The sequence below is a fragment of the Cadophora gregata genome, assembly GCF_030347475.1.
Source record: "Cadophora gregata isolate MNR1 chromosome Unknown scaffold_3, whole genome shotgun sequence".
NCBI lineage: Eukaryota > Fungi > Ascomycota > Leotiomycetes > Helotiales > Ploettnerulaceae > Cadophora > Cadophora gregata.
The window spans coordinates 2,774,415-2,795,761 of record NW_026695926.1 but is presented as its reverse complement, the minus strand read 5'-3'; the positions used below and the strand labels follow the sequence as shown (position 1 = coordinate 2,795,761).

The 21,347-nt window shown below is 47.7% G+C and overlaps 7 protein-coding genes across 8 annotated transcripts; 5 read left to right on the top strand and 2 right to left on the bottom strand.

The window, feature by feature from the left end:
• The first annotated feature begins 59 nt into the window (after positions 1-59).
• Positions 60-6,447, top strand: UTP10 (snoRNA-binding rRNA-processing protein utp10). The gene is made up of 2 exons (XM_058503041.1): positions 60-496; positions 549-6,447. Exons 1-2 carry the CDS (start codon positions 120-122, stop codon positions 5,632-5,634), a joined length of 5,463 nt encoding a protein of 1,820 aa, XP_058361975.1. The 5' UTR covers positions 60-119; the 3' UTR covers positions 5,635-6,447.
• Positions 6,448-6,621: 174 nt separating this feature from the next.
• Positions 6,622-8,903, top strand: RDH54_2 (helicase; the record flags this gene model as incomplete). The annotated part of the gene is made up of 3 exons (XM_058503040.1): positions 6,622-6,896; positions 6,947-8,198; positions 8,286-8,903. The coding sequence occupies 3 exons, from the start codon at positions 6,622-6,624 to the stop codon at positions 8,901-8,903; spliced, it is 2,145 nt and encodes a 714-aa protein (XP_058361974.1).
• A 28-nt stretch (positions 8,904-8,931) lies between these two features.
• RDH54_1 (helicase) lies at positions 8,932-9,618 on the top strand (the record flags this gene model as incomplete). The annotated part of the gene is made up of 1 exon (XM_058503039.1): positions 8,932-9,618. One exon carries the CDS (start codon positions 8,932-8,934, stop codon positions 9,616-9,618), a length of 687 nt encoding a protein of 228 aa, XP_058361973.1.
• A 212-nt stretch (positions 9,619-9,830) lies between these two features.
• SEC63 (secretory subunit) lies at positions 9,831-12,682 on the top strand. Of its 2 annotated transcripts, none has more exons than XM_058503037.1 (3): positions 9,831-10,220; positions 10,268-10,579; positions 10,630-12,682. In XM_058503037.1, the coding sequence occupies exons 1-3, from the start codon at positions 10,188-10,190 to the stop codon at positions 12,436-12,438; spliced, it is 2,154 nt and encodes a 717-aa protein (XP_058361971.1). In that variant the 5' UTR covers positions 9,831-10,187; the 3' UTR covers positions 12,439-12,682. The 2 variants fall into 2 exon arrangements, with proteins under 2 accessions (XP_058361971.1, XP_058361972.1); XM_058503038.1 differs by having other exon boundaries at positions 9,831-10,579; positions 10,630-12,217; positions 12,266-12,682.
• On the bottom strand, positions 12,683-14,762 carry ONS95_015055 (uncharacterized protein). The gene is made up of 3 exons (XM_058508740.1): positions 14,317-14,762; positions 13,904-14,268; positions 12,683-13,855 (listed from the first exon to the last, which is right to left on the bottom strand). Exons 1-3 carry the CDS (start codon positions 14,709-14,711, stop codon positions 12,756-12,758), a joined length of 1,860 nt encoding a protein of 619 aa, XP_058361970.1. The 5' UTR covers positions 14,712-14,762; the 3' UTR covers positions 12,683-12,755.
• A 1,316-nt stretch (positions 14,763-16,078) lies between these two features.
• Positions 16,079-17,022, top strand: ONS95_009439 (uncharacterized protein; the record flags this gene model as incomplete). The annotated part of the gene is made up of 2 exons (XM_058503036.1): positions 16,079-16,300; positions 16,351-17,022. The coding sequence occupies 2 exons, from the start codon at positions 16,079-16,081 to the stop codon at positions 17,020-17,022; spliced, it is 894 nt and encodes a 297-aa protein (XP_058361969.1).
• An 844-nt stretch (positions 17,023-17,866) lies between these two features.
• Positions 17,867-18,890, bottom strand: ONS95_009438 (uncharacterized protein; the record flags this gene model as incomplete). The annotated part of the gene is made up of 2 exons (XM_058503035.1): positions 17,867-18,376; positions 18,573-18,890. 2 exons carry the CDS (start codon positions 18,888-18,890, stop codon positions 17,867-17,869), a joined length of 828 nt encoding a protein of 275 aa, XP_058361968.1.
• Positions 18,891-21,347: the final 2,457 nt, after the last annotated feature.

Sequence of the window (21,347 nt, the reverse complement as noted above, 5' to 3'; positions counted from 1 at the left end):
CTGTTAAGTTTATCCGAGCCGAGAAAAAAGTGAGGGACGATATTTTTCGATAAGACAGATGAGAATGCCAGCATTTTGCACAATCTGAGTTTCTGAAGGTCGCTGAAGGAGGAATCACGATGGCGACTTCTTTGGCAGCTCAGCTGTCTGCAATTGCGGCGAATTCCGAAAACTCTCTAAATCTCAAGGCGCAAAAGGCCAAACACTCCAAGTCGCTGATATTCGAACCTAGGATAGCTGCCTCACAGAGCTTCGACACATTATACACATTATGCCATGAAGGATTCCAGGAACTTTGTCTATTGGATGGGAGATTTCTAGAGTTCCAGCGAGATATATTCAGCGAACAGAGTCAAGAGGAAGACCGGGCGCAAATGACTGCTGTACAAAATTCGGAACTGGACAAGCGCTTAGAGGCATTTCTGGGGCTGGTTGGAGGGCGATTGAGGTTGACTCCAGCAATCAAAGCTGTAGAATGGCTTGTGCGGAGGTTCAAGTGAGTTTCGAGCTCAGAACCATGTACGGAACTATGTTAACATTTCCTGCAGGATTCATGAGCAAAACACCTCGTTCCTACTTCTGACTTTCCTTCCGTACCACACACTCCCAATCTTCACGACACTGCTTTCGATATTACCAGAGAGACTCCCACAAGAATACAAATTTCTTCAGCCATACATACGGTCCTTGACGTCACCCCCAAGACATACAATCGTTCAAGTCGCCACGAATAATGTACCCTTCGCTTCAGCTCTCAATAGCTATGTACTGCGGATATGTCAAGCTCGACAAAATTACCAGGCTCTTCTGGCCTTCTGGGCTGGTGTAATGACCGAAGCGGTGGCGGGAATGATGGACAAAGCTCGGTCAGGCAGGCAAGGAGTGCAGCTACAGAATGAGCAGGAAGTCATCTTGAGACTGCTTCCAACACTGAATGAAGGATTAGCAATGAAGCGGGCTCCTGATCTCCGCGTCGGGTGTTACATGATCCTCTCCATTATGGCTTCAAAAGGTGGACTGGACGACAAATTATTGACAGCTATGATGGAAGCAGTTGTTCTAGGATGGACCGAGGAGACAATTGTACCGGGACTTGTGTGCCTCTCCATACTGGCGCAACATCGAAGTGCAAAGTCAACATCAAAGAAGACCACGAAGGAGCTGATCAAGATACAAAACTTGCCGCGTCTTCTCCAAGAACTTTCAAAACAAAGAAGGGTAGATAAGCTTGCCAATGGATTTTGTGTCGCATTGGTGGACCGAGTACGCAGAACTTCGGAGTTTCCTCCTCTTTCGACCATCCAACAGCTCCTTGAACAAAATCTACTGAGTGATGCGCAGACTTCGACAGTCGTCCAGGCTCTTCTCTCAATAGCCAACGAAATTGACCAGGGATCTACCTCACACCAAGACTTGCGATCGCATCTTGCTTCCCTGTTAGTGTCTCTCACGCAGCTATCTGGGCATATGGGCTTTGTAGTTCGAGGAGTGCTAGGAGACACCGACATCGATATGGATGATCTTGAGTTAAAACTACAAACCACTCTCCGGAGCATTGAGGCACCAACCTCGCCATCAGGTGATGTTAAGATGGTAGATTCCGGCGTCAATGCAGCTACTCCCAACCTTTCTGCCATGCTTGAAGCTTTGCCCAAGAAGACCGTGAACGAGCCGACCTTTTTGTCACATGGCTCATCTCACATATACCCAAACTTGTGCAGAGCATTCATCAGCTCTGCATCCAATGCTACTGACCTCGATACCTTCGACCAAATTCCAATTATTCGACGAGAAAGCGCATTGGAAGATACCATATATCTCAGCTTCTACATGAGAACATGGTGTGGTCCATATCCCGTCACGGCTAGAGCTTCAGCGCTCCAAATGGCGACTCGGTGTGTTTCGAATTGCAAAGCCTCCACGGTGGACTTCCAAGCAGTTATTCCATATGCAATTGCAGCGCTAGGGGATGCCGCAACCAAAGTACGTCGGGCGGCCTCGGAACTCCTTACCACCATAAGCAAGATACATCCCTCCGTTCCCGAAGCTAAAAAGAAGTCGGCGAACAAGCCACGTCGGTGGGCGTCAGATGATTTATATGGAGCTGGACATAATACTGAGGAGTTGGCTTGGCTTTCCATGGACATTGTCGCTCGGCTTTTAAGCGATTTGATCATTCCAGGCCTCGAAGAATGTATACTGGACCGAAAGCATGTGGAATCTATATTCGAAAAGTTCCTTAATAGCGCTCGGAACGTCGAGACCCCCAAAAAGCAAGATGTTGGACGGCTGCCACAAGCTGGCCGGATCGCTATACTGAATTTCCTGGCCAGTCACGTTGTCCATACTCCCTTGTTTACAGTGAAGCTACGGCTTCTCGCATCATTGAACCAGGTTCGTAGTATAGCAGGGATGACAAGGACGAAATCTTTACTCCCAGCTCTTCAGCAATGGGTTGCTTTACCATCAATAGAAATCTCCGGACGCTGTCAAGAAGAACAAGTTGACAGGGCAGAACTTGATGATCAATTACTCATGACTGTGGCAGCAAACGACAAAGATGGTCTACAATACTTAGCCAGCATTATCAATGGAGAGGTCGTCTCGACCAGGCCAGAATTCCTGGACGCTGTATTCAAGAGACTTCGATCCATGTGGTCTTCTTTGAAAGGAGAAGCCCGAATTAGCACTGCGCAGATGCTGATGGATGCGTCACAGAGTTCATCGGAAGGAGCTGATGAATTTCGAGAATCTCTATCAACTGGGTCCGCAGATCTGCTACGCACCACGCCTCTCTCGACTGACATCTTACTATCATTCCTGGATCAACTTCCGACGGCCGCAATGCTAGCAGACAACCCCCCTGCAACGAAGAGGCGGAGAACAAGTCACGGAGAAGTGGCACGCACACCACTTCAAGATTCGAAACAGCTCAATGCCGCCATTAAGAAAGTTACTTTCGTCCTGCAACTCGTTGATAGCTCTGAAGCTGGCAAACACCCCGAGCTTCTCAGAGGCTTGTTCAATGTACTAGCCGAACTGCAACATTTTAAAGCTCAAGTCTCGTCAGAACTCGCTTACCTTCAGGGATTGGTACTGGGAAGCCTTCTTGCTATATTGAAAGCCCACAAGACAGACTCAAGCATCAAGTTAGACCGTTCTGCCATCCGAGCTGACCTGCTAGTCGACTGTGTCCAGAAGACAACCAGTCCCCAGGTGCAGAATGCAGCTTTGCTACTTATTGCATCTCTCGCAGACTCCGCCCCTGAGCTTGTTCTCCACAGCGTCATGCCAATATTCACTTTCATGGGTAGCTCTGTGCTGAGACAAAACGATGAGTACTCTGCACATGTTATCAGCCAAACAATTCGCGAGGTCATTCCACCTTTGATATGTTCTCTGCGCAAGGAAAAGGGAAATCCAGTCACCGGTGCAGCCGAACTACTTCTAAGCTTCGTTGCAGCATACGAGCATATTCCTCTTCATCGGAGAAAGAGTCTTTTCACCTCCTTAGTTCAGACTTTGGGAGCCGAGGATTTCTTGTTCGCTCTTCTAGCAATGCTTGTCGACAAATATGGCGTCACGGAAAACATCAAATCCTTTGCTTCTGACCTCACTGGGTCATTTGGAGTCGAAGTTCAACTTCAATCCGCTGTCAAGTACCTCGATTTGGTCGGCGATGTATTGAAATCGAAACCGTTGTACTCCAACGTCTTGCTGGGAACCTATGAAGATGGCAACTCGGATCCTCAGAGGATTGCTCTGGATGAGCTGACTATGCTGCCCCATCTCCTTTCACAAAAGCGCCTCATTTCTCAGACCGGCAAGCTGCTCAACCGTGACGATATGGATGCCGCCAGAGTTCGGGACCTCTACTCAGCGCTTCTAGAGAATATCCTGGCTCTAGCAGATACCTTGAAAGATCAGAAGCGTTTGCACAGTGCCTGCGGTGATGTCCTGGAGAGTCTTCTCGGCCTATTGTCAACAAGTGAATTCGTCAAATCCGTCGAAGGCTTGCTCGACAGACCCAACGAAGCACTGCGCCGCAAAGTTCTCAGATCTTTAGAAGTTCGCATCGACCAAGAAAGTGCATCAGATGCTGTCTCGAGAGTCGCAATGCTCAGCTTCCTACCACAGCTTACCGCAATTATCCGCGAGTCCAAAGATGTTTTGTACAAGCATACTGCCGTTGGTTGTGTCGACAAGATTTCCGAAAAGTATGGCAAGAAAGATTTGGAAGCTGTTTCAGCCGCTGCTGAAACCATTGCAAGCGTTCACTGCCTTGGCCAGTCAGACAATCGCCTTAGGGTTATGGCACTATTGTGCCTTGCTTCGCTGGTCGAAATTCTCAGAGAAGGCATTGTCTCGGTTCTCCCGGTGGCTATTCCTAAAGCTTTGGAATACATGGAATCAAGTGTGCATGATAATGCCGATTCCCAAAAATTGTACAGTGCGGGATACGCTTTCATGAGTGCTCTGGCTCATCACTTACCATACATGGTCTCTGGAGCATATTTGGACAAGCTTTTTGAGATATCTAACGTCTCTGCCGAGGCCGATCTCGCCGATGGAGCAGATGACAGCCGTATGCAGTGTCTGCACCTATTGGCAAAGCAAGTTGACGCCAAGAGCATGTTCGGAGCATTGGAGAAAGATTGGGTGCGAGCATCAACAGTAGGAAGTTTGGTAAGTAGCAGATATTTTATTTGTGAGAATATAGCTAATTTGCAACAGGCGCTTCACGAGTACCTAGAAGTACTCAGCATTGCTGTTGATAAACACCCAAAAACCGTTGTCACCAAATATTCGTCAATCCTTGCCAAAATCTTCCAGAATGCTTTTGATCTTCGGAGACAATGGACTATATCCGGCGATGAACGATTCACAACTGAAGCAATTTCTGAGATTGAGGGAGATGTCAACGATGTCGCCATCAAGATGATATATAAGTTCAACGATGCAACATTCCGACCGATCTTCTCCAACTTGATCGAATGGGCATCATCACTGCCCAAGAAGGACAAAGTAGGTCGAGCTCTACGCTTACGAAGCATATATGGATTCATGGCAGTGTTCTTCGAGAACCTCAAATCGATCGTCACGAGTTATGCCACCTATCTACTGGACAACGCTGTCGAGGTTCTTGGAACGGTCAACCCAAAAGATGAAGTGTCCAAGGAATTGTGGTCTCACGTCCTTCGAACTTTGACCAAATGTTTTGAACATGATCAGGATGACTTCTGGCAATCGCCATCTCATTTCTCTGTCATTGCACCTGTTCTCTGCGAGCAATTCAAGAACGCTGCGACTCTACCATTGGTGCTCGACCTTATACCCGCAGTGGTGGAGCTTGCCGCCGCAGCAGATTCTTCTGATCACCATAAGGAGCTGAACGGAGCGATTCTTAAGCACATGCGATCCGAAATCGCCAGTGTCCGGTTAGCAGCGGTGAGATGTGAGCAGGAGCTCACTGATAGATTGGGCGAGGAATGGCTATCTATGTTACCGGAGATGCTGCCTTTCATTAGCGAGTTGCAAGAAGATGACGATGATGTGGTGGAGAAGGAGACTCATCGCTGGATCGTTAAGATTGAGGGTGTTCTGGGAGAAAGTCTCGATTCCATGCTGCAGTAGAGCGCAGATAGAGAGAATTTTAAATATGAACCCGGGTCTGTGAAGAAGATATAAGAATGAAAGCTTGACGAAAAAAGAAGACTGTGACTAATATTCCACATATACTTTGTCCTGCAAGTGCCTCCCTAATTCTTTACCACCCATGACATATTCGGTACAAACTCCAGATTGGTCCTTTCAACTTTTGCCACACCGCTACCGGTCCTGAATTGGGACAGGGTTTCGAGACATATTCCAAGATCCAACGACTTTCGATGAACTGGTAGGCCCGACTCGCCGTTGGGTTTAATTGCAAGTCCTGAAATTATGTGACGACTTTCTTCTAACCTCTAGGATATGAGGTTCACAGAAGCCTATCAAATTTGCGGTATTGCTTTGCTACTTCTGTTTCCAATTATATCCCTACAGTATAAGGACCAAAGATCTGTTAAAATGTCTCTGGCATAGAAGGAGAGCAATCGTCGAAACATCCCTGGGACTAGCAGTACAATTGTCCGCCACATAGTCCAGCGAACTTCGATTTCCCAACAATGAGAACGGAAGTAATTTAGACTAAGTCTGAATCGTGAACCTGCCGCCAATCTGGACTTGAACATAAAGTGGACCCGCATACTGATGTACTTTTGACGTTAGGAAAGTGTTTGTTGGATGGAAGCCTTGGTAAATAGAATGCCAATATCGATAACCAGGATCTGACGAGATCACAAGCTGTAGCTCTCTTGAGAGATCATCTTGGGAGAATATATGTACATATGGGACAGAACCAATATGCGCCGCTATCAACCCTTTATTCCTGGATGAATCTGGCTGACGAAAATGTCGGCTTCTGCACAAAGTTCAAGCAAGAACACCCTGTTCAGACATGGTTGGTCATGTGACACCGAGACGCGCCAAGGCAATCATGCCGCGTCTAAAGTCGCGTCCCTCCCTCGTAACATGCAAGCCCCTACCTTACTCTACAACAATCACCATTTCACTTAGGGGGCGATGTTCAAGCCCTTCAAACCACCAGCGCTCAAGAGTGCCGCTAGACCTGTTCCAAATGATGATGCTGTGCCCGAATCCCCACCACGGCCAGCGAAGAAACGGAAACTGCTCGAACGTCGTATTGGAGACTCCCCTCCAAAAAAAGCTGTTGCGTCGGTGTCTTCCGGTGTGCTTGCTCCGCGAAAGCCATTAATACCGGTCAAAAATCCTGAATATTTGAAGTCCGCTTCAGAAGCTACATCCGACCCTCCAGAGAGCTACTACCAAGTGCTTTGGTACGTCTGATTCCTCTAGTTTATGCACACGCTAATACATATCTCGGCAGGCGAAAGTATACTACGAAGAAACACAAAACTTGGGACGGAGATGGAGTACTGTCAGTTTACGGCGGTTATGCTCGATTACAGGATATTTCGGGCCGAGAGATGGGCAGGTGCATGTACAATGACCCGCTTCTCCCTGGCAGTACTTTAAGTATTGGAGGGAAAGATGTTGAAGTCGATTCGCTCATAAGCAAAGCGGACTTCCTGGCTGGGAAGCCCTTTCTCAACAATAGTGCTCAACGAAATTCGGTTCCTGCGGCCCCTCAGAGAGCACCTATCGTTTTGCCAAAGGGTAAAATGCCATTGGTAGGCAAGAAAAAGGAAGAAGGTTTAGAGCTTGAGGAGATCCCTGCCAAGAACTTTTATGCCACCCAAAAGAGCGACGCCATGAAATCACAGTTCAAGAATCCTCTTTTATCAACAACTATCATGCCGCAGAACCAAAATGGATCGCCCACGCCCCGGCATGATCCCAATGTCCCTGGAGCACTTGTAATGAAGAAGCCCGCGGCTTGTCCGAAAGGAAAGCAACTTGTGGATGTGGTCCTGGATCCTTTCCTTGGCCGGCATCTTCGTGAACATCAGCGCGCGGGCATTCAGTTCCTCTACGAATGTGTTATGGGACTGCGAGACTACGATGGCCGAGGAGCCCTGCTTGCCGACGAAATGGGGCTTGGGAAGACTCTGCAGACGATTTGCTTGCTGTGGACACTCTTGAAGCAGAATCCAATTTACGGATCGGATCCTGTTATCAAGAAGGCCCTGATCGTTTGTCCCGTAACACTTATAGAAAATTGGAAGAAGGAGTTTAACAAGTGGCTTGGAAATGAAAGGATCGGTGTTTTTGTCGAAGATGCCCAGAGCAAGAAAAGGATCACAGACTTCACGCATGGCAAGAGCTACAGTGTAATGATCATTGGCTATGAGAGGTTGAGGACAGTGCAAGAGGAATTGAAGAAAGGGGCTGGAATCGATATTGTTATTGCCGATGAGGGACATAGGTTGAAGACTGCCCAGAACAAATCCGCTCAGGCCATACTCAACTTGAACACCGACAGAAGAGTCATCCTGTCCGGAACACCGATGCAAAATGATCTTTCAGAGTTCTACACCATGGTTGACTTCATCAACCCTGGTCTTTTGGGAAAATACAACACTTTCAAGAAAGAATTTGAAGGCCCAATATTGAAAAGCAGACAGCCAGGAGCGTCGGACAGAGATATTGAAAAGGGCACTGCGAGAAGCGAAGAATTGGTATGAGTTTATTTCCTCTTTCAAGTGTTTCAAAATGTTCTGAGAACATTGCAGGTATGGTCATGGCTAATTCCCTCGTCATTGTAGTCAGCATTAACGAAAGAGTTTATCCTCCGACGCACTGCAGATTTGCTCGCCAAGTATTTGAAATCCAAAACAGAATATGTTGTCTTCTGCAAGCCCACACAGGCCCAGGCCGAGGTGTATCAGCATATCATCAGCTCGCCCTTTTTCGGAAAAGCATTGGGCGGAAGCGAATCTTCACTCCAGCTCATCACAATCCTGAAAAAGGTCTGTAATGCCCCTAGCTTACTTAAGAGCAAAGAGGATGCTCCCACCAACCCAGTCGTAGCTGCACTTCTGGATGTCATTCCTGCAGAACTGATGAACAAGTCCAACGTCAAAGCAAGCTCCAAGTTCAGAGTGCTTGACCAGTTGTTAAAAGGCATCTCTCAAAAGACCCATGAGAAGGTTGTTATTGTCTCAAATTATACCTCTACCCTGGATCTCATCGGCCAGCATTTGACGTCATTGTCTCTTTCCTTCCTACGCCTCGATGGGAAAACTCCCCAAAAGCAACGACAAGGCATGGTCGACCAGTTTAACAGGTCAGATGCAGGCAAGATCTTTGCCTTTTTGCTCTCTGCAAAGTCTGGTGGGCCTCAATCTTATCGGTGCCTCTCGCTTGATTCTCTTCGATGTTGATTGGAATCCTGCTACGGATCAACAAGCTATGGCTCGTATTCATCGAGACGGGCAGAAACGGCCAGTGAAGATATACAGATTCGTGCTCGCTGGAGGGATGGATGAGAAGATCTTCCAGCGACAGATCACTAAGACGGGATTAGCCGATTCGGTTGTTGATGGGAAGAAGAGCGAAGGAAGTTTCACTGCTGAGGAGTTAAGAGACTTATTCAGGCTTGATATGAGCGATGGTTGTCAGACTCATCAGCTACTGGGCTGTGAATGCAAAGGTATCGGAGAAGATCTGGCCATTCATCCCTCGGTCGTCTCGGAACCATGCTCACCTTCAACTATTTCAGAGAAAGATATTGATAGCGACGATGAACCGTTGTTACCACCAGTCCATGCGATAGTTCCTGGCACCAAGGCCAATGTCGATGCTGTGAAGAGGAGAATCGCAGAGGAGGAAAAGAAGAAGAGGGCAAAAAACTCGGAAGGGAAGATGCAAGCTCTTATGATGTACAGGCATATTGACACCGCAGTTTTTAGAGGTGAGACAGAAGATGTGTTTGGCTACGAAACTCTAGAGGTTGAAGAATCAAGAAAGGTCGTGGATGACAAGGTCCTAGTCGAGGTTTTGAAGGGAGACAACTGTAAAATAAACTACATATTTGCTAAGGGGGACAGAGCGGTAAAGCCTGTTCCAGGAGAGGATTCGGTTCCAGCCGAGGCTTGAATATTGGGATAATTATGGTGCATAGGAAGGCGCTTGAGAACAGGTTATGGCTATATGATAGAGGAGCATATTTCGGGTCGCAAACAAATGACATGTATATGACTTGGAATTTGCATTTTTGAGGACACGTAGCAAGTTTTCTTGCCAGTGAATCGTATTGATTACTTCGATCCACGAGTTTCGGTGGTCTCACAACATCTCAAGTGGTGAGTTCAAGCTCGTTAAGCTGAAGGAAGCCATGAAGGCTCCTGATTGGCTCCTGGCGAAGGCGGTGCCAGTGATTCATATAGAATCGCCTGATGCGGCAAAGCGGCGTTTAATCCCAACTCGAACTTTGGAGAGAACTGTCCATTCCGTGCGCGAGTGACGAGCCACAGTGGCATTTCGGGACCTTAATTTTCGTCTTTCTTTCACCATCTTCGTTCACTCCGCGCTTTTCGCTGTGATTTATTTTTGAACAGTTTGACTGCTGGGTATTCTATTGTCTCCTGCGAATTGCAAAAACTGACAGCAACGTGTGCGCAAGTCTTCCCACTGCGCTGGTCCGCGAGACCAAGTAGACCTTCGAGATGAGCTCTACAGACTATTCGTACGATGACCAGGTATGCAAGTACCCTATGAAACACATCCAAATGCTAATGGGATACAGGGACAATTCTTCCCCTTCTTCGTTCTGACAGTGGTCGGCATCGTCACAATTCCCTTGACATACTCTGTCCTCAAGCCAAGTTCCGATCCCGGTGCAACAGCCCCACGAATAAAGTCGGATTTCCGTCCAGAACATGCAGACTTGGTCGATAGTCAGAGAAAGGCGCAGAGGAGGAAGGAGAGAAAGCTGAAGAGAGCTATTGCTGTTGTGGCGGGATGGGCCATCATGGGCTTTATGGCCTACTTAATCGTAGTAACGGCGCGAATCATACCAAAGATCTGGAATCCATATGATATCTTGGGCATCAAAGATGTAAGGCTATTTGGATCATCCTCTGTGGATTTTCGCTAACTTGGAAATAGTCTGCAACCGAAAAAGAGATCAAGTCGCATTACAAACGCATGTCACTGAAATTCCACCCAGACAAGATCAGACCAGACCCCGCAAAGAACCAAACAATAGAATCCCTCAATGACTATTTCGTCGAGCTCACAAAGGCGTACAAGGCTCTTACCGACGAGGACATAAGGAGAAATTTCCAGGAATTCGGACATCCAGACGGGAAACAAAGCTACAGCATTGGAATCGCTTTGCCTAAATTCATCGTCACCGACGGGAATGGAAAGTATGTTATCCTGGTATATGCAGCTCTGTTGGGCGTCCTATTACCATACTTGGTTGGATCTTGGTGGTATGGAACACAGAGAATGTCCAAGGAGAGAGTCTTGGTTGAGAGCGCCAATAATCTATTCCGAGAATATGAAGAGGGTATGACTGAAGGCGGAATTATCAGTGCCTTGACAACCGGCTTGGAGTTCCAGGAGATCTTGAAAGGAGAAAAGGCAGATTCAGGACTTGGAAAACTGGAGTCGAGGATCCTAGCAGAGGGCGAAGTTACTCCACTGGCTGCTGGATTGACAACTAAGGATCGAACGAAACTCGAGGATCTAGATGGTGGTGTTCGAAGAAAGGCTTTAGGACTACTCTGGGCATATCTTGGTCGCGTTGAATTGGACGATACTGCTCTGAACCAGTCAAAGGTTGATGTTGCTCCCATTGCTCAATCGCTCAGCTCTGCATTTTCCGTCATCGCCCTCGCGTTTACAACAACTGGACCTATCATGGCATCATACTCTACGACCCAACATCTACTGCAAGCAATCTACCCAGGAGGATCACCACTTTTGCAGTTACCACATATCACACAATCAATCGCCAGAGCTATTGAAGGAGATGCCAAAACTCATTTGTCTCTTCAGCAATACATGGATCTGCCAGAGGCGTATCGAAAGAGACTTTCAGTTGGCAAAGGTCTTCTCACCGAGGCTCAGTACAAGACTGCTACCAGCGTTGCCAGGCAATTACCCCGCCTCCAAGTTGAAAAGGCCTTTTTCAAGGTTGTTGGCGAGAAATTCATTACTCCAGGCTCGCTAGTATCACTTGTTGTCAAAGGTCGTTTCATTCCCCCAGGAAGTGCCAATGTCCCAGAAGTCAACGAGCTTGATCTCGAGGATGTTGACCCAGCCGAGGATGATGTCGATGCTATCAATGGCAGGCCATCAAAAGGCAAGGATGGAAAGACAGCAAAGGAAGAAAAGCCCGTCCAACCACCCTTAGCATATGCTCCATATTTCGCTCGCGAATATTCCCCCAGATGGCACGTGTTCCTCACAGACAGCAAGCAAGGAAAGATTGCCGTACCACCATTCACGTTCACGACATTCGACAAGCCTATCTATGACGAGAGTGGAAAGCCTACTTTCAACATGCAAACACTCAAGGCACAATTCCAAGCTCCTCCTTCCGCTGGCAACTACACTTTCGTCTTCAATTTAGTCTGTGATTCGTATCTCGGATTTGATACTAAGGTAGAGGTTACGCTTGTTGTAGCAGATGCAAGCCAGGCAGTTGAGATTGAGGAAGAAGAAGAAATCAGCGAGCCTGATGAGGGTATGTTTCACGAGACCTATATTGCGAATACTGCTAACTTCAAAATAGATTCCATTGCTGGTCAAATGCATGCTCTCAAGACCGGAGGAATCGCTGGTGCCCCAGCGCCCAAGAAGAAGAAGAAGCCAGTGCAAGAAGAGTCAAGTGATGAGGAGAGTGACACGGATGGAGAAGTAGCCGATGATACCAGTGAGACGGATACAGACACTGACGAGGAATGATCACGGTACTTGGCTTTTTCCCTTTCCTGGTTGGCAGCATGGTTTGTTGGGGCTTTGTAAAATATGGAGTGGCATGGAGCAAGGCGTTTGTCTACTTCGAAAATATTGTGCATGCGATGTGAGATTCCTATGGAGGAACCGATTATGGTGGGAGAGACGGACAATTTTCAAGAACATTGGAAAGCGTCAGATTTGCTCTTCATTCAATGTAGAACAACCGAGAACTGAACATAATTCATTTTGATCTTGTCCCAGACATGTATTCCTCACTCCTAAATTGTACAGAAAGTGGCGAACCCGATACTTCTTCCACTTAACTAGCAAATCCGAATGCCGCATACGTCCACATTCCGTCCTTCCACGTAAGCTCGTCGCCCAAAATACTCCTTCGCGACCTCCTGGATGAATTGGTGGTCTGTTGTAGACCACACATCCAGTCCCATCCTCACCACATCATCACTACTTACATGCACTGCCGGCCCAGTCTCATTCTCGCCTACCTCTTCCACAGTCTGATGAAGAGCTGCTTGCTCATCTTCACGCTCATCATCCGAATCTGTGGCATCAACAATATCACTCAACGTCGTCAAGATTTGAGTCGTCAAGCGATGGAAATAAGCAATGATTGCCATTTCCTGCTTCGCACTCAGATCTTCGCCTACAGCCCCGCCTTTGCCTTTACTTGCCACGGACAGTGTGGATTGAGACCGTGGTCGAGAAGATGATGGACTTGAAGGAGAGAGTGCAAGGCCGGACAAGAGAGAAGCGTCTGCGTCTGCTTCTTCTTCCGACTCTCCACGCTCTTCCCCCGCTGAAGCCCACCACATGAAACCTGAATAGGCGAGCGCAGACCAGGATGAGGGCTCTACGATGTGATCTGTATCTGGGAGATCCAGCATGGGGATGTCTCTAAGCAAAGAAGTACTAGATGATGCTGTCCGTGGCACTTCTGATTCTGCGAGCTCGGAGCTACTCCTACGTCTATCGGCAGGACTAGGAGGTGGAGATACATGCCGTGAGAGACCCCATCGCAGAGTCTGATAACGACGGAGATCTCGCTGTGTGGCTTTCATTTCCACGCCTTGCGGAGACTCGATCTTAGGCCAGACTTTCTCGTTGGCGTCTTCTGAATATAGAGGCGGCATTGTGATTAAAACATCGTAGAGTGCACTCTTCATAGCCAAGATACTATCCGTTGTGCAGGCTATCCAGCCACATCCTGGCTCGTCTCGTGCTTCTGGTTCGTCTGAGCCTGGTGTCGAGGCTGCTGCTTTGGATAGTCGGAGATCTTCTTCCAGTAGGGGGATATCATGTACACCGATTGAGAACAGAGGGCGCAGCCTCTGGGGAGGCGCAGTTGAAGCTAGGAGGTCGTTGACTGCAAGGGGAATGTTGGACAGGACGGAAATATCGTACACTGTCAATGGTCAGCAATTGTTCTCTATTCCACGATGGAAGCTCAAACCAAAATCACAAGTCTCTTGAACAGGCGCATGCGCTGTGATCAATATCCGCTTGCGCAAGAGAGCTGCTCTATGTAAAGGAAATATCAAAGGTCCAAATGCCTCGAGTAAACGTGGCAGGCTCCATGCTGGATGATATGGAGACAAAGTGTGGCCAGGAGGTAGTAATGCTGTCCCATCTGATGCTGAGCGATTCCTGCCATGTCCTTTAGGCTTCCCCGAAATCGCTCGCACTGGTTTAAACTTCAAGCTTGAGGGTGAATCCAGCAGGGAGTCTGTTTCTGTGGGGAGACATGGTTCATGTGCTTTATGTTCCTCCCAATACTTCTCGAGTATTTCCGTCTTCTCCGTGTCGACAATCAACTCACTATCCAGAGTAAGCTACTTGATCTCCCCAATGATTTGGTTCGTCTACCTGGCCATTTCCTTCAATTGCTCCGTATGTTTCCAGCTTCTCCCCAATCTGCCGTAACTCAAAGGAACCATAATCCCTACTGCAATCATCCGGGCATTTCTTGACTCCTCCGCTGCTGGCGCATTGATGAATGCGCTGAGTCCCGCATGATTGTCGTGAACGAAGTATATCAAATCCTCCTTGACCGTATGCAATCCCGAGGGCAAGCTTTTGTATTCTACCACTCCTTCCAATTCAACCCCCGGCAGTGACCGTTTCCATCCAATAGTATAGCCGGCCTTGATATCGAAGTATATGAGGAAAAGGGCCGAGAGAGGTGGGAGGTCTGGACTCAAAGAACCGCCATTGGGCAGATCGATGTTCAATGGCCCTTGGCCTCGTCTGGCTGCAGCCATGTTTCCAGATGCGCGGTGGGCATCTCAATTGAGATGGAAACGTGGAAGGCTGCAGAGGGGTGATGGGGGGATGTTTGACCGGGTGCGCTGCTTGGCTGAAGCGCAAGAGGTGATGCCGGAACACGAGGCTGAATGCCGAGGCTACAGGAGTGGCAGTAATCTCGAATACTTTATTGGCCTCTACTACGTGCTTTAATAGTAAATCCAACGAGAAAGTAAAGAATTGAACGTTGATACGACATGCAGCAAATTATCAGCATTTTGCCCCGAAATTTCGCATTTTCGTGCCTACAACGTTTAGAAGCTCATCATGGTCCCTTTCCATAAGCGAGACATTGGGGGGGAGTGGACTCGAAAGCTGAACCTGAAACCGAATTCGAGAAGTAAGGACTATTTATGCCTTTCGTAGAGCTCGGGTTGCTATTCTGAATGCACTGGTAGTAGATAAGTGACTTGTTGGCCCTGATACCTAATATCGAAGTTGAGGTGTTGGATATTCTGTGACAGGTAATGAGCGGAGATGATAAATCTGCCAAGTCCACTGTTGACGCATATTCGCTACCCAAAAGCCCTTGGGATCGAAGGATTCAGACTATGTACGCATCGGGGTATCATATGATCTCCATTACTATTTTTTACTTTACATGTTCTGGGCAATTAGGACCTCCTGTCATGACATCATCTCGCTGCTCGTCGGTTCCCTGACTACTACTAATAGTAAAGCAAAAGTAATGACCACTGTCCATTACTTTTGCCGGCACTGCTGGCCTTCGACTGAGGTCTTGTGGCCATCTAGTGGCTGTTGGGACCTTGATGTTATGTTGTAGCTTTGATAGGTCCAGATTAAGCGAGGCACTATTGACAAACATTGAACTGCTAATAGATTTTGCTTGAATCAAATATTGATCCCGTTAGCTTCTTCTTGCCATATATCAGAATGTTGCATGTTAGTACTACCGTAGACATGCATGGGTGATTCTATAACAACTACTTTGAAACCAGCGAGCCCTACTACCAGATGTATCTAGGCGCTCGCGCTTGTAGATATGGTTTCAATCAGCTCTACATGTTAGAAAGGTGCAATGTCGCAGTCGTGTCTTTTCTGAAATACAAACATCAGATACAGACGTTTTCATGAGAAGGAGATCGGATTTGTCTTCAGGCAATTCTAAGAGAATGCGAGGATATCAGACAATCTGTTCACCTCAATGTCAATTCACCACTTTCACAACGAACGTCAATGGTGAATGACTCACATAGCTGCAACATATCATCCGTTCGACCTTAGCTTCTGCCAGGACTTGTAACCACCTCGCAATTTCAGGATCACGAACTTCACAGCTTCGATCTACTCTACATCCTCAACGATGGCAACTTCTTCGATCAATTGGCCTCCAACACAGAGTCGGGATACTCACCCAGGTACATTGAGCAAGAAGACTAAAGAAGCCGACACTCGAGGTTCTTCCGAAGTGATAGCTCTTTCATTGAAGATGGTTCGATCTACTCTCAGAGCTGAGGCAACGGAGTTCAAGCCGCGCACATCATCTTTGAGAGCTAATGCTCCTGAATTTAAGCCGTGCCGCAACGTAAGTCATCCATACTATGCTCTTTAAAGATGAGAGCTGACACAGTGTAGCGCAAATTTGTCAAGGAAACACATCAGAAGCTTGCTCGTATCGCCAAATCCACGCCAACTCTTTCTCTCCTCCATGAAAATAAGAACGGTATCGACATCCTCATCAACCGAGATGAAAGCTCCTCAGGCATCATTGACAGACCACTCATTCTCTCCAAAGCCGTTCCTGCAACGGAGTTTCACCTCTTTCCAAATCTTCCCGCGGAGCTGCGCTTCAGAATTTGGAATCTCAGTCTTCCTGGCCCTCGAATGGTCGTGCTTCACTACAACCAATTGACCTCTCGTGCTGTTTCGTCCACACTAGCTCCAGTTCTCTTCCACACCACCCGCGAATCTCGCTGTGAGGCTATGAAGCAATATATGCTCACCAATGTCCGTTCATGCATTTGGAAGTCTCTCAAGTATGTCGCCATCAACTTGATGCCCAATCTCACCGTCCTATCCAGGTTTCAAAGTCTTCTTACATACTCCGTCGTGCTTTCGAGCCCAAATGCAGACCATGAGACAAATCACAGATTGGTGGATATCCCTTGGAAAGGTTGCACACATACCAGAGACGACACGTCAGAGTCTGGCCATCTCGAAACAGAAACCACGGAACATAACGCCCCCTGTTCGGTTTGTAAACAGATTGTTCACCAAGTCAACAACTTCAGAGACGAAAAAGGCTGAGAAATTGCTTGTATCCTGTATGGAGTAGCGGAGCAGTTGATGGGCGTGAGGAGCAAGTCAAAAGCTTGGATTATGCCGCAAATCAAGGTGCAAAACATGGTCACGGACACAAATGGCGAATGGGACAAAATTCGTGAAGCCCCTTTTCCCCCTTTGAATACGGCTTATCTTGACTTTATTTTACGAGCGTAGTAGATCTTTAGTTTGCTACTGAGCTTAAGGCAAGACTTGAGATCTTTCTCTTCACTTGAAGAGAATGGTGTCTGTATAATGGACATCTGGCTTATTACGATCGCAGTTTGTACTCAGAATAGAATACAAGCAAATCTTTCAATCTGGGAACAAGGACAGAATTTCAAGTCCATGCATGCTGTGATAACAAGAAACACAACTAATGGATCTCACGGCTTCACAGCTTAAAAATACGTAAACAGAATCATCACATATGCCGACAGTAAAACTTTGGTGGTACCAGGGTATATTCATTAAATTACCTCGAAGCTGAACACTATTCACACAGCACTCACGCTTCACCATTCCTCTCCACCCTCCGTGGAATCTGCTCTCTATTCTTCCTGGCAGCGAGCTCCAACGGTCCATTGCCGCGAGCACACAACTGCCGGTCTCTTCCTCATTTTCATCCTCTTCTTCTCTTCTGGTCTCTTCATTTTTTTTCTGGTCTCTCCATTTTGGAGACGCATACTTCCCCAGATGACACTGGGCTGAATTAATGAGGACCAAACCGCCGCCATTGCTCCTCTCGCGTAGCACACACACGCACGCACACACCCATGCCGTGCTGCTGCTAGCGGTTCTCAGAGTTGACCTCAATGGGGCGGTTCTGTTACGAGTCGTCGATCAGGATCCATGTCTCTGGTTCGGAAGATGGTGTTGGAGATGGATCCGCGTGGTGTGGGGTGTGAATGAATGTCCAGTCTCCGGAATTGAAATCAAGGATGTGTTGATGTTGATGTTGTTGTGCAGATGAAATGGAATGGGTATTATCGTTGTTAACATCGTGATAGGGAAACTCCAACGCCGATGTCGGTAAGGACTGTGGAATATCCGTGGATGTGGTTGTAGGTGCTTGAGTGAGGCGATGTTGAATCGTCGGGAATGGTGAAAGGGAAAGAAGTCGCGAAATGTCGGCATCGTCACTCAGAGAGGAGAGTGAGAGATATAGTGGTAGAGAACTCCAGTTTGAACGCCGTCGAGAGAGTCTGGGCTTGCCTTGCCGAAAGATGAACATTGGGACTGACGGCTCGATTGGCACATCGCAAGCAATTGTGTTTGAATCGGAGTCTTGGGCAAGATCTTCATTGTCATTGTAGAGGATGCCCAAACGATATAGCTCCTGACGAGGGATGCGTAAGCATACATCTGCCTTTCAAGACATGCCATGAACGCCTCCATCATAATGAAAAGGATGATGATGATGATGAGTGGGTGGGAAGTGCAAGTGCGAGTGCCAGTCAAGGGTCGATGTAATCCATATCCCCGAAGAGACTAAACACGACGCGACGCATAGCATCATCAGGTATCAGACTCACGTCGTCTCCTATTTCAAATTGCAACTGCTCCTGTTCTAACTGCATCCTGTCCATCTCCGCGAGAGCTTTCTCTTCGGCTTGCCTAGCTTTCCATTTCTGCCAATTCTGGTCGAAGTTCTGACGGAGAAGAGGCGATGGTCTGGCTTTGTCGGATGGGAGATGAACTTCAGCATCGCAGGCATCCAGCACGCCTTCGTAAACATCGTACTGGACGTTGGCTTTGCGAGTGATGGTCCGCCGAGTTCTTGAGCCAGGACGCTCACGACGCCGGTTTTGGCGGTGATGCGGAGTCACCGTGTACCCGTTCATTGTGACCATATTGAGCGACTGATGAAGTATAATTCTATGAGAGTTTGTGTTTTGAAGGGGTAGGTATCCAAAAAGGATAAGGAAGTGAGGAGGTCTGCGATGAGGAGAGAAGGAGAGGTGGAAAAGGGACGAGGACGCAAACAAAGACTTTATATCGAGACTTGTAGAGTCATTCCTATCGATGAGGTGCTCGAATCACGAGATGTGACTCGATATACAACGAAGCACGATATCCTTGATACCTAGTTTCCATAACATTTGTTACTATTGGACGGAATTGAACGAAATGTGGAAGAGGAGGGCCAGAATGTGGTAGAATAGCGCCCACACCTCATCCTCGGTTCGTGACTCACCAAGCCGGTCTCGCAAGTGTGGCGGAGCCCGACAGCGAGATCCTTGGCGACCAAGGCAGATTCACCAGCAAACTCGCAAGTGTGAGTGTGAAACATACAAATGTGAATTCCAAATGCCAAAAAGGGCATTAATCGTGCAATTTAAGAAGCCGTTAAGAACGCCTTGGAGAAACAAGAGTGCGGACGCAATCCGTGATGGCTGCGAACAGTTGAGGCGGTGCTGGGCTGTGGCGAATTTGGGTCGGCGGGGACGGGAGGCCAGGGGTGCGGTAGATCTCGCTTAAATACTGACGGGAAAAACAATCCTCTGATTTGTCAATTGGAGACATTGTCGACACGTTGTCAGCTAAAATATGATCCATCTGCTGAAGATTGTGGCTATGTAAGAACGCGTTTTACAGATGCCCTGAAAGCACTACAAAGTGACGAGTTGATCACATGCCAAGGTCAAGTGACCATGTCAACGCGATCCCGAGCTGCTCGCTAGGCAAGAGTACGTGCCTTCACATGCGCGTATTGGTGGCTAAATGCCTAGGGGTGAGATTCTTATTCGGTGGATACTACTGGTTTCAAGTCAGGCCTGTTGCCGGGTCAGCATCGCTTTCGTTGGCGTCGCTTCAAGTGGCCGGAGGAGTCAGTCCAGCTAAATGTCCATCCAAATTCTAGGCTCCGATACCTGTCGTAAGTCGTGAAAATCGCCGAAGACGCTGAGAATATTGTTGACTCAGGAGTATCAACCTACTTGATCTATGGATGCGTTCGTATATAGGGATGCCTAGTGAAGGTAGCCTGGACGTGGCTACAATTTCTGTAGGCTTCAGTTGTACTCACGCGGCCTGGAATCGCTTGAAAGTCGTAGGAAGCATCAGCGACTGCAGTATTTGCTATACTTTTATCTTCCAAGTGCTAGTTTCATTGGTGAACTGACAAAAAATGGCGCGAAATGTCCAAGCGAGCTGCCTGGAATGTTCTTCGGTCATGACAGGATTTGGCGTCTTGACGGAGAGTTTCGGTGCTGAAATCTTGCTTATCACGGTGTCTGTGACTCCGTGAAAACCTTCGGCACTTTCGGATGTGGAACGAAGCTGGAGGCAACAGAGGTGAGGTAGCAACTTGTTGTCTTATGTATTTTGTCACTTTTGTGCGAATCTTTGGCGGCTTCGATGGGCATTTGTGTCATTGAATTCCTTCTTGCACAAGGGTTGAAGGGTTAATGAGCGAGAGGCGCACAACAAAATACTAGAAGCCCGGTATGTAAGCTCGGACAAAAATTGGTGGTTTGATGAGAATCTTGGGGTTTAGATCCTACTGATCAAAAGGTTAGTGGCTCCAAGGAAACGATAAGAACAGCCGAAAGTTGGATGAAGCTTCATAGGCATCAGGGAGCTGGTAGCCTGCAGTAGCTGGCAAGAGAATGAAAAAATCGGATGATTATGGACGTTGAGTCCTACAAGGCGTCAGTAGCTCTTAGAAGTCCAAAAGAACAGCTGATGGTAAGAGGTTCCTTCACACGCACATGTATGTTGCCTGGAATTGGTTGGGTAGGTGGGTAAAATTGGCGACATCAGCGACAATGCTTGATATCAAGGTCGAACTCCAACATTCCAACCAGGGTATCAATCCTAGGTGCCATAATTCAGGCAGTTATGAGCCTAAAGAAGTCAGATACATGAACAGTTGACATACCTTACCTCAAACCATACTGCCAGAGGCATAAGCACGGTGCAATATCCCTCCCAAGAAGTCATATCGGCGAGACCTGTCAGAAAAGCTGGGTCGGAGTATCGAGTCACATAGAGATATCAGTTGGGAAAAGGATGAATCAGCATCTATCCGGTGACCAAGAAGGTTCAGCGGAAGCAACATCGTTCAAATGTAATAGTCATTCAGGGTCCCGTTTCAGTGGATTGGTGCCTACCACCAACGGCACAGCACATAAAACACGGGCGGGAAGACCACAAGAGTCACTCGGAATAGCATCATGTCTCTCCGATTCTGACATGCAGGATGCAACTTCCCGTGCCATGCTTAGATGTCGGTGAGTGACACAGATATATCTTGCTTGGCGATAACATTGTGTATGAGACGAGGCAACTTTGCGTGCTCGTACTTA

What these genes read in the sequence shown, in the direction of transcription:
- UTP10 (XM_058503041.1), top strand. Translation starts at nt 120, where the DNA reads ATGGCGACTTCTTTGGCAGCTCAGCTGTCTGCAATTGCGGCGAATTCC. An exon ending in TGGCTTGTGCGGAGGTTCAA is followed by an intron (nt 497 to 548) that starts GTGAGTTTCGAG and finishes CATTTCCTGCAG; the next exon opens with GATTCATGAGCAAAACACCT.
- SEC63 (XM_058503037.1), top strand. Translation starts at nt 10,188, where the DNA reads ATGAGCTCTACAGACTATTCGTACGATGACCAG. An exon ending in ACTATTCGTACGATGACCAG is followed by an intron (nt 10,221 to 10,267) that starts GTATGCAAGTAC and finishes AATGGGATACAG; the next exon opens with GGACAATTCTTCCCCTTCTT. An exon ending in ATATCTTGGGCATCAAAGAT is followed by an intron (nt 10,580 to 10,629) that starts GTAAGGCTATTT and finishes ACTTGGAAATAG; the next exon opens with TCTGCAACCGAAAAAGAGAT.
- ONS95_015055 (XM_058508740.1), bottom strand. Translation starts at nt 14,711, where the DNA reads ATGGCTGCAGCCAGACGAGGCCAAGGGCCATTGAACATCGATCTGCCC. An exon ending in CAATTGAAGGAAATGGCCAG is followed by an intron (nt 14,269 to 14,316) that starts GTAGACGAACCA and finishes TACTCTGGATAG; the next exon opens with TGAGTTGATTGTCGACACGG. An exon ending in TCAAGAGACTTGTGATTTTG is followed by an intron (nt 13,856 to 13,903) that starts GTTTGAGCTTCC and finishes GACCATTGACAG; the next exon opens with TGTACGATATTTCCGTCCTG.